The 11,934-nt window shown below is 40.9% G+C and overlaps 1 protein-coding gene across 3 annotated transcripts in view; it reads left to right on the top strand.

Annotated features, from left to right (window-relative positions):
• phb2a (prohibitin 2a) overlaps window positions 1–11,597 on the top strand; it is a 28,321-nt gene extending 16,724 nt beyond the window's left edge. The window contains exons 8-11 of one of the 3 annotated variants that reach the window (XM_023977400.2): window positions 216–293; window positions 1,398–1,483; window positions 2,288–2,790; window positions 3,005–3,317. In XM_023977400.2, the coding sequence (XP_023833168.1) occupies window positions 216–293; window positions 1,398–1,483; window positions 2,288–2,783 (660 nt within the window). In that variant the 3' untranslated portion in view covers window positions 2,784–2,790; window positions 3,005–3,317. Of the gene's footprint in view, window positions 1–215; window positions 294–1,397; window positions 1,484–2,287; window positions 2,791–3,004; window positions 3,318–11,508 lie in introns of those variants that run through there. The other 2 variants (XM_023977402.2, XM_023977403.2) reach the window with 2 other exon arrangements.
• The last annotated feature ends 337 nt before the right edge of the window (window positions 11,598–11,934 follow it).

Here is an 11,934-nt window from a genome sequence, read left to right on the forward strand (position 1 = left end):
GAAATACCTTTCTGGTGATTTTAGGACATGTGCATGCCACATTTAACTGACCCAACTTAACGAGTTGACTAGTGTGATTTGGGATCATGGCTGGATCATAGGCAAAGCCAGAGTCAGACCAGTAAAACCTGCTGGTTTTGCCCTCTGGTGTATATTGAGGAACCAAGATGGCATACATTAACACATTTGCATTTTCCTTATTTGTGTAACTGTAGTTGGGTGAGGCGGTGACAAAGAACCCTGGCTACCTGAAACTCCGGAAGATCCGAGCGGCTCAGAACATTGCCAAGACGGTACGGAAATCCAGCTTTTTGTTAATCGCTCATAGGTCCTGTTTTAAATACTTTAAGATTGCATTCTTTCTTCCTCCCTTACCTAATCTGACATGGTGGGATTGGTGAAAGCTATGTGATGAAACCATTGTTACATCGATCAATTTGTGTGCGATCAGTGAACAAACAAGGAAGGAAGGAATGGTGGTCAAAAGGGCCATAGTGATGTTTTTCCACTAGATGGTGCACAATGATCACTTTCTAAAGTAGGATGCAGCTGGATTTTTATAGTCCTATAGGCTACATTTAAGTGCAATGAGAAACCATTAGGTCTAGTTTTTTTACAATGTCTTAGGTCTATCTAAAGGTTTCTGGCAAGGAACATAACTCGCTTGTGAATGTTGATGGGGGGTTTGTAGTCTGTCCATCCTTTGCCCTGAATCTTTTTGCATATTCTGCAAGTGACTTTGGTCAGGTCTGCTGGCTCACCTTTTTCATTCGGCCTGAAACCGAAGAACTGCAAAACTTGCGAACATGTGCTTTTTTCCCCCCACCAAGTCGTTTTTTTCTGATTTAGCGTAAGGCAGGCTGTACTATAGTTACTAAGTGAAATCCCGTCACTTCCCCTCTTTTTTTTAACTGTCGAAAAGCAACCTAATGGAAGAAAGAATATTGCAAATGCGCTTACCCGGATGAGCAAGATGAAATGACAATAGCCTACACTTGATACGACTATAATATTTGTTTTCAAAAGGTAGGCTAACTGAGTATTTTTATGGACAAGAGAAACAGCCCTTCCAATTTTGAAAATCATTCTGCAGCCTGGATTAGATTAAAAAATAACTTCACCTAACACTGTTTTGAACAATTATTTAATGAGATTGTTTGTGCCTTTCATAACCATTTGAATAAGAAGAATGACATTATGCACCAAATCACAGTTCTGATATAACCAATGAGGCGTTTTTAAATTGCGTTTTTCCCGCAAATTGTGCCCTCTGTGTGCAACAAATATATCTATTTTTTTACGACACAATCGTATATCCACGATGTTTGGACAGGACGATGGGACAATGTCATTCCAGACATTACCCAACCCTACTGACTAGTGTGTTTGATCTCCAGGTGGCAACATCGCAGAACAAGGTGTACCTGAGTGCAGATAACCTTGTGTTGAACCTCCAGGACAACACAAGCAACAGCTTCAGCAAGTAGGTTCCCTTAACACTGTTCCTATTTACCTGGGCCCATTTCATTAGGCACCAAATAGAACGGGCTGAAACAGGGCGGAATTACTTAGACTTGTCCAATAAGAAACACTCCTTGTTTTTCATGTTGTAAAACATTTTCCATTGTGTGCCCTAATTTATTAATTGTATTCGTATAATAGCACTTTGGTTTAGTTTTAATCTCAAAGTGCATTAAATTATAAATAATCGTATTTAAAATGAAATAAAAATATAACAAACAAGAAATATGACAATATAAGACTATGATATACACAGTTGACGAAAGGGGAAAGGTGGGCCAGGGGTGGAAATGAGCCTTAAAGCTCAGTGTAGTCAAAAATGTGATTTTCCCTGTTTTATATATATTTGCACACTGAGGTTAGAATAATTCTGTGATATTGTGAAAGTTATGATGCCCTTTTAGTATAAGAGCATTTTGAAAAGACACTGAAATTTCAGACTGTTTTGGTGGGATGGAGTTTTGACCTGCCTGGTGACATAACCAGGCGGTAAAGTAGTTAATAAACCAATAAGAAAGACCGTTAAGTCTCTCTGCTAATAACAGCTAGTTTTCGGTTTTCCCTTTCCCCACTCAGACCACTCCCAGACAGTCCTATCAAAATTATTGCTTGAGAAATGGCTCTTTGCTAAGAAGCAATTTTTAAATTAAAAAAAAATATTTTAATTGAAAGCAATCATTGGCAAGGTACTTAATTGTTACCCAGAAATGATTTGATTTTTGAGATGAGAACGGCTGCTTTGGACCTGCTTTAAATGCCCCAACAGTTTGAGCAGGTTGGGAGAAATAGGCTGGACGAGCCCTGAGATTATCAGCAAGGCTGTTCAAGAGACGCTTCCAGAGATTGAGGAAGAATTGAAGACCCCTGAGACAGCCAGTGTTCCTGCGACGCTTCCAGGGATTGAGGAAGAATTGAAAACCACTGAGACAGCCAGTGTTCCTGCGATGCTTCCAGGGATTGAGGAAGAATTGAAAACCCCTGAGACAGCCAGTGTTCCTGCGATGCTTCCAGGGATTGAGGAAGAATTGAAGAGCCCTGAGACAGCCAGTGTCCCTGCCACGCTTCCAGGGATTGAGGAACAACACGTCTCGAAGAGCCCTGATATTGTCAGCATGGCTGTTCCAAAGATTGAGGAAGAACATGAATTGAAGTTCCATGAGATGGTCGTTGTTCCAGAGACATGGAGTGAGGCAGGAGAATACCTGGTCCCCCATATTGCGGCGGCGGGTCCTGGGGACGTGGAGCAAAATGGCGAGGCTTGAACGTAGGGTGCGTGGGATGGGGAGGGGTTAAGACAATTTCTTACCCAATGGTGAAGAGATGGTACTGGTAAAATGCATGGGAAAGAATACTCATTTTTATTTGATTAACTAAAAATATATACAAAGAATATCATCAAACTGTATCTGATTGCTTGTGAACGGCCTTGTCTTAATGTAGGTTTCCGCTTTTTATTGATATGCTTTTTTCATTTTTTTTTCAGTTTATCGTTGCCAAGGTAAAGGGAAGCGTCCCTGAAGAGTATGCATTCCGTATCTTCAATTTGAGCCATCTCTACACATTATACCTCTTCGCCACACAGTGGTTTTCAACACTGGTCCTGGAAGACCCCTATGCGTACAGGTTTTTCTATCTAGTCATTCACTTGAATTATGTTATGTTCAATTTGTCTTTGAAATGGCTTTCCACATATGGTATCATGTTACAGTTGCCTGGCTTTACCTCGTATTTAAATGTAATGATGTACAGATTAATAGAAACCGGATTGTACCGGGGTCCTCACGGACCAGCACAAAGGAGCACTTACTTGTAAGGACCAGTGTACCGTATCTCCTTGTCACAGTGCCTAGCTCTCGGCCTGTATTCACAGAGCCTCAGAATTGGTGTGCTGATATACAGTAGCATTAGTTTAGCCTTTTAGATTATATGGAAAGGGGGACCTGATCTTAGATCAGCGCTCTTTCTCTGAGATGCTTTTTGGATGTGGGCCCTGGTTTGAGTTAACAACTCCATAGTGGCACTAAATCGACTAACTACACAGCAGATGCAACCCAGTGGTTTCTTACACTCCACAAGTGTCATCACCACCCTGCCTTTATATTATTTGGTTAAATTTAGATGTGACAACGTCATGCATTGGAGAACCAACCAGAGTCCTACTCTGACATTTCTAGGAGACGGGCTCCTCCGTACTTTTACTATATTTGTGTTGTGTAACACTCAACATCAGCAGTTTTTGTCCTGGTTATACCTCTGTTTCATACCTGTTGAAAGTGTCATGCCGGATCTTCACGAAGTGTCATGAATGAATACCAATGAATCGTAATGTCCTGTGTCACGAAACATGTTACACCAGCGTAATACATCTAATTGTAATGCAAAAATGTATTTTCTTTGGTTCATGTCTCCCCCCCCCCCCCTTTTTAAATGTTTTTTTTCCACTGCAATTCAAACTATTTGTTCATCTTGGCTCGAGGAAAAAGGTCTTCATTACTGTGTTCTTAATCCTAACTAGAGGCTGAAGCACTCAAATTTGGGTTTGAATAAATACATGTTTTTGGATCACAACAGTGTGTCTACGTAATCTCTAACGTCAGACTTGATACAAAACTGTTTAATCCCATATGCACAATAATATCATGCTGTCCTGTGATGTCATGATACCATGCAACGTTTGCAGCAAGTATTTCAGTGTGTTCCATAACCCTTATACTGGCTACTTTAACAAATTGGGGTGTATCAGATGCTAGGCTTGGGCGATATACCGGGTATTTTGAAATACTGACGGTATGAATTTCAATATCGTTTAAACTGTTAGAGGAGGAGTTGATCCTGGTTCGATAACCCTGTCTTCATTAATAGTACAATGTTAATATCTGAAGATGGCAATGACATGGAGTGGAATGTTCGCTAAAAAGACTGGTACCCAGACAAGACATTCAATCCACTCCTGGATCAAGATCCCCGTTGCCTAAATTGTGTGCACTTCCAGTAATACCGTTTACCCCAGTTATTGTACAGAAACGCTACGACGGTATTACATTCTGGATACCGCCCAACCCTATCAGATGCCATCTCCCGGGTGGCGCAGTGGTCTAGGGCACTGCATCGCAGTGCTAGCTGCGCCACCAGAGTCTCTGGGTTCGCGCCCAGGCTCTGTCGCAGCCGGCCGCAACCGGGAGATCCGTGGGGCGACGCGTTAGGGAGGGTTTGGCGGGTAGGGATATCCTTGTCTCAGTATGTGTATAAAATAAAAAAAAGTTAATAAAATGTATGCACTCTACTGTAAGTCGCTCTGGATAAGAGCGTCTGCTAAATGACTAAAATGTAAATAATGTGATTTTTGTAGAGCAAAACATTTGAGTGGGCACGCCCCCTTGTAGAAGATGGGGATCTGTGAAACTCACTCCTTAGTCTGAAGTGTCGCCCATTGCGCCGTTGAAAAGACCGGTTTCAATAGCGCGATAGGTTGGAACGCTTCAGGAGGGTGGTGTGTTTGGGAGGCAGAGGTCCTGAGTTGGCGTCTCGGTATGAGCTGAATCGAGGGGAAGCTGTACTCTAAGCATGCAGCGTGAATTCCTTTACACTGGCTACTATTTATTGGATTTCAGATCTACTTGTCACTATTGACCTTGTGATATTTTGGTAGTACTTTTCACACCCTTAAAGGGTGACTACACTTCCTGATTTGGCTTTGTTTTTAGATTTGGTTCATTAAGAAATACTAGCAGCCATGACAAAATACAAAAGTGAGTTATTTTCGGGTGTGTGTTCGGCAGGTGGGAAGAGTTAGCCAAATTATTTCGGCAATTGGCTTCATCTGGCTGGTGTGCGACCGTGGCAAAGTTGGTTTCACGTACACAAAGTGAAACCAATCTCCGTGGCTAGTTAAGAACCGTCAATAAATTAGACAATGACAACTAAAAGATGTGCAACAAGTCTAATTTACATTAAGTTCTTTCAATATTTGTATATATTATATTTCTACAATTTAGTTGGTTTGATTTTTAAATCATTGGAATATTTGCATATTGTTCCATGTACATTGTAATTTACCTAAACTTAGTCCGTTAGTGATATCCAAAGTTAACCAAATGTACCACAGGTATTACCATCGGGTCACGTGCTGCTGTGAATTGATGATTACTTGTGTGCTGTGGGCAGGTTTGAAACAAACCCAACCTTCATTTACGTTGGAATGCAGTCATGACCACAAATCTCAAAACTCAGTTTAGGATGAGACTGACTTTATGATCAAAATGTTCAAAATTTGACAGTTGAATAAATGTTCCTGGTGCCACAGTCAGTTTTGAGAAGTTGGTTTTTATGGGCAGTTGCTCTGTAAAGGCATAGTTCATTGATTGTTTGGTTAGAAAATGCTTACATTAGCTGTTTGGGGATAGTTCAACCAAAAACCAGAGTGTGGGTTGCAGTCTCTCCTTGTCCTTAGACTGCTTTCAATACAAGGAAATAAATGTAGACATTTGACTGAACTATCCCTTAAGCCAGTGTTTCCCAAACTCGGTCCAAGGGGCTCATGCTTTGGTTGTTGTACTAGCACTACACAGCTGATTCAAATAACCAACTAATCATCAAGCTTTAATTGGTTATTTGAATCAGCTGTGTAGTGCTAGGGCCAAAACATGAACCCCTTGCGGTCCCGAGGACCGAGTTTGGGGAACACTGCCTTAAGGCATACTATACTGAACAAAAACAATATGTAGTGTGTTGGTTTCATGAGCTGAAATAAAAGATCCCAGAAATGTTCTACACACACAAAAAGCTTATTACTCTAATTTTGTGCACATATGTTTACATCCCTGTTAGTGAGCATTTCTCCTTTGCTAAAATAATCCATAGAGGTGATGGGTGTGGTATATCAAGAAGCTGATTAAACGGCATGATCTTTACACAGGTGCACCATTTGCTGGGGAGAATAAATGCCACTCTAAAATGTGCAATTTTGTCACAGCACAATGCCACAGATGTCTCAAGTTGTGAGGGAGCATGCAAAAGGCATGCTGACTGCAAGAATGTCCACCAGAGAATGTCCAGTCTCGTTTTCGAGAATTTGGCAGTCCAACTGACGTCACAACCACAGGCCACGTGTACGGTGTCGTGGGGGTAAAGCAGTTTTCTGAAGTGAACAGAGTGCCCAATGGTGCGGTTATGGTATGGGCAGGCATAAGCTGCGGACAATGAATAGAATTGCATTTTATCGATGGCAATTTGAGATACCTTGACGAGATCCTGAGGCCCATTGTCGTGCCATTCATCCGCCGCCATCACCTGATGTTTCAGCATGATGATGCTTGTGCATCCATGTTGCAGGGATCTAAACACAATTCCTGGAACCTGAAAATGTCTGTTCTTCCATAGCCTGCATACTCAGACATATCACCCATTGCTGTGGATTGACGTGTACAACAGCGTGTTCATGTTCCCGCCAATGTCCAGCAACTTCGCACAGCCATTGAAGAGGAGTGGGACAACATTCCACAGGTCGCAATCAACAGCCTAATCAACTCTATGCGAAGGAGATTTCGTGCTGCATGAGGCAAGATGAACGGAGCAAAGTGCAGAGAGATCCTTGATGAAAACCTGCTCCAGAGCTCTCAGGACTTCAGACTGGGGGCGAACAAGATAACGACCCGAAGGACACAGCCAAGACAAGGCAGGAGTGGCTTCGGGACAAGTATCTAAATGTCCTTGAGTGGCCCAGCCAGGGCCCGGACTTGAACCCAATCGGACATCTCTGGAGAGACCTAAAAATAAGGTTGATATTTCTATTTTTTATTATAAATTAGCAAAAACAAAACTCAAACTTTTTTGCTTTGCCGTTATGGGGTATTGTGTGTAGATTTATGAGGGGGGAAAACTATTTAATACATTTTAGAATAAGGCTGTAACGTAACAAAATATGGAAAAAGTCGGGGTCTGAATACTTTCTGAATGCACTGTAGGTGGTGGGCCGTAGCAAGCTATCTGCTATAGTTTTTGAGATTGATCTCTGTCAAGGGAGGAGGTTGTTTTTACATATAGTGTATTTATTTCTTCTGAACACACTTCTGTTTGTTGGCAATGTCAATTCTTGTAAATCTTTTAAATACTTTTATGGCAAACGCCGCTGAGTACTCAACAATGAAATCTTGTGTACTATCCATGGTACTATCTCTGCTGATCACGTCTGATATTCACGTTATTCGTATCTAAGGTAGTAGACAGCTGGTGACATCTCGAGAAGGAACTCCGTCCAACAAACTACTATCAAGTTAAGCTAGTTTTATCACTAGCTACTATATCATTCCGGGGAAAGGAGCATTTTAGCTTTCAGTTTATTCCAAGTAATTTAAGACTACAAAAATGTATAGGACAAGTAGTGTAAGTCTGATACAGTGATCAAGGCAGGACCCACACATTTCATTCCTTCAGGCTAAGGAGTGAGTTTCACAGATCATTCCTACAAATAAGAAATGCCACATTATCCTGTCAATAGTTGGCGTGGATGGTTGTAGAGCACCCTGCCTCTAGCTCACAAACTACATTCCTTTGCTGTGATTTATTTTATTCATTTTTGTATCTCACTTTTGCCTCACATGATCTATTCAGCTCTCCTGTGTCCTGCTCCCAGAGATCAACTAAGTGCTATTCACCAATAATGGGCTGATTCACTCACCTGTGAGGAGAACCATCCTACTGCAGTTTGAAATAGCCTTGCTGTCTCTTTTTAGACATTGGGACCACATTTGCAATTGTCTGTTTTTATTTTTCTGGATTTTATCTAATACGGTCTAGTGCATTTAAGAGTTGAAGAACACCCACTACAGATACACATGCTTGATTGAGAATCTTTATTCATTATTGTCTCCCATGACCTGTTCACCAAGTCCTGCAGTTTGAACTAGCCCTGACGTCACTATTTAGACAAACAGTACCTTCAGAAAGTATTCACACTCATTGACTTTTTCCAAATTCGGTTGTGTTATAGCCTGAATTTAAATTGAGATGTTTTGTCACTGGTTTACACACAATACCCCATAATGTCAAAGAGGAATTATATGCCCCTTTGGTATGGCAAGTCTAAGTAAGTTCAGGAGTAAAACATGTCTTAACAAGTCACATAATAAGTTGCATGGCCTCTGTGTGCAATAATAGTGTTTAACCCACACAATTATCTGTAAGGTCCCTCAGTCGAGCAGTGAATTTCAAACACAGAATCAACCACAAAGACCAAGGAGGTTTTTCAATGCTTCGCAAAGAAGGACACCTATTGGTAGATGGGTAAAAAAAGGTAGACATTAAATTACACTTTGGATGGTGTATAAATATACCCAGTCACTCCAAAGATACAGGCGTCCTTCCTAACTCAGTTGCCGGAGAGGAAGAAAACCGCTCATGGATTTCACCATGAGGCCAATGGTGACTTTAAAACAGTTACGTCGTTTAATGGCAGTGATAGGAGAAAACTGAGAATGGATCAACAACATTGTAGTTACTCCACAATACTAAAATAAAGACAGAGTGAAAACAAGGAAGCATGTACATAATAAAAATATTTCAAAATATGCATCCTGCTTACAATTAGGCATTATAGTAGAACTACATGAAATGTGGCAAAGAAATTAACTTAATGTCCTGAATACAAAAAAAAAAAAGTTATGTTTGGGGCAAATCCAACACATCACTGAGTGCCACTCTTCATACAGTATTTTCAAGCTTGGTGGCATCAAATCACATTTTATTGGTCACATACACATGTTTAGCAGATGTTATTTCTACCTCTAACAGTGCAGTAGTATATTACAAGCAATATCTAACAATTTTGCAACAATACACACTGATCTAAGTAAATGAATTAAGAATATATAAAGATATGGATGAGCATCATGTTAAGGGAATACTGTCATCGGCAAGAACTAGGGAGTTTATTTTTATAAAAATAAATGGAATAGAGCTAAACACAGGCAAAATCCCAGAGTAAAACCTGGTTCAGTCTGCTTTCCAACCGACACTGGGAGACAAATTCACCTTTCAGCAGGACAATAACCTAAAACACAAGACCAAATATACACTGGAGTTGCTTAGCAAGATGATGGTGAATGTTGTGAGTGGCCTAGTTACAGTTTTGACATAAATCGGCTTGAAAATCAATGGTAAGATTTTAAAATGGCTGTATAGCAATGATCAACAACCAACTTTAAGAATTTTCAATACATTTGCTAAAACATGTTGGAATAAGTGAAGGGGTATGAATACTTTCTGAAATCACTGTATCTACTGCTTGGATAGTTCCATCTGAGCAACTGGCTTAATCGTTAAATGATTTTTGGTTGAGTTGAAGACCGGAACACAACATATTTGTTAACCTGTCAACAAGTTAGTAGGCTATTTATTGCACTTCAACGCAACCAAACATCAACATTTGAAGGATATTTATCTTCTGCTTGAATAGTTCTATCTGTGTCACTGACTTAAAGGCTCTGCATTATCAATCAGACATCTGCAGTGTCCGTATAGCATCTACTGCGATGCGGCCTCCGCAGAAGTCCGAGCATTCATACTTCTTACAGGACCTCCCGCCCGCCCCCACCTACCGTCAACCAATCATGTCAATGCGGAGCTATACGGAGCCCTCCGCATTGTTACAACAATTGCGTGACACCCTCCGTACTGAGTCTCCGGGCCACATTGCTGGATCAAGCATAAATTGGCTTTTAGTCTGTCTTTAATTCCGGTTTGTCTACTAATGAATAATTGATACTGTATGTTGGATTCACGTCTCCATCTCAACCTTAAATAACAGTTAAAGAATAGGGCTAAATCAAACTTTAGATGCACATTAAATAAAGGTTTGATTTAGTCCTATTTCTTTTATCCTTTACACTTGTGCACGTATAAGGGTTTAAAATGGTAGATTTGGGCACTAATAAGTACCTAAATTGGAARGTAGTGGCTGTACGGTAACATGCTATACATTACCTCAGAGCTCTGGCTCTGCGCTTCACAGCACTGTATGGGTTTTGACTGACAGACGTTCTGAACTTGAGAACCGTGTGCAACAAGGTGCCCCCATCCCTCCCGGTAATTGGGCAACTTTTGCACATTTTTGGTTGTCAGGCTGAGGATATCTGTAAATGAAGGTGACTCAATGTATTCTGAAAGATGAGACATCGAGGATTATAATAAATGCAGGGCTGTGTTCCAAACACAACAACTACAAGTGTACTTAAGGCACAGCTAGGAGAGCTATAGTTGAAGACTTCATACGCTGATTAAAACAGCTGTTTTTCTGAGCACTCTTTCAAATTATTAGGACATGTAAACAGCTTAATCGACGTTTCAGGGGTGTATTTGATCTGTGCATTTGCTAGCACCGGTTGCACAAGCCTCCATCTCTTTGTGGTGTAGTGAGTTCTGAAAAACTGAAAGTATGCATCTTAGAAATGGTTTTCACATACAAACTTTATATGTCCGATCTCAGAATCAAATAGGCTTTGCAAAAATTACATGGTCACTGTGGTAGAACGTTTATTTTGATTGGTGATTTTCTGCATTTATCAAAAGTCCCGTCAGGTAGCCTGATTTCAGATGTATCCATGTAAACAGGATTATTAGGGAAATAGCATAGCTCAGAAGGGCTGGTCTTGGTTAAAACCCTGGATGGGAGGCCAAAGGGTATCTGTAGATAGATCAATTCTTTCAGTAAGAGGTCCTGCCCAGCCTATAGTTTTTTTCTGATAGTGGATATAATGTACGGTACAAATTCAACATATTTATACAAGGTTTGTCTTTGTTGTCATAATCCTGTGGTTGAAATTTCACCCTCAAAATTTCACCCCCAAACAACAGTTGATTACTTTTTTCAAATCCAATGTATTTTCCATGTAGATTCCACGTCACAATACGTTGACAATTTACCTTGAAACAATGTTTATTCAACCTGTTTGTGCGCAGTGAGAACCTAGCTGTGTTTCATGTGTCTTACAGGACCGAGGATTCCCCGGGCTGACTGATGTAAACCATGGACAGCAGCGCCGGCCCACTCATTAGGCAGGATTAGGCAACCGCATATGGATGGAAGTTTGACGAGGGCGGCATTTTCTGAGCTAAACTGACCAAGACGCACCTCCAACAACACATAAAACCTCATATAATTATGCCCAAAAACCACAACCATTTTTCTCAACCAGTGGCATATGGGCTTTTTAGGTGACACCTGATGCCGCCCTGTCATAAGCAGTGCCCACTTTGTCAAATGCAGGGACGGAAAATATTGATCTCGTCCATTCCCAGCGCACCTCTCCAGGGTGCTGTTGGGGAGATGCATTGCTGCAGTGCTCCACCAACATTCTGTAAAAAATCCTGTAGCAGACATAGCATATGGTAGAAAGAGTATGTGGCCTTTTCTGTAGC

Source organism: Salvelinus sp. IW2-2015, linkage group LG32 (assembly GCF_002910315.2).
Source record: "Salvelinus sp. IW2-2015 linkage group LG32, ASM291031v2, whole genome shotgun sequence".
NCBI lineage: Eukaryota > Metazoa > Chordata > Actinopteri > Salmoniformes > Salmonidae > Salvelinus > Salvelinus sp. IW2-2015.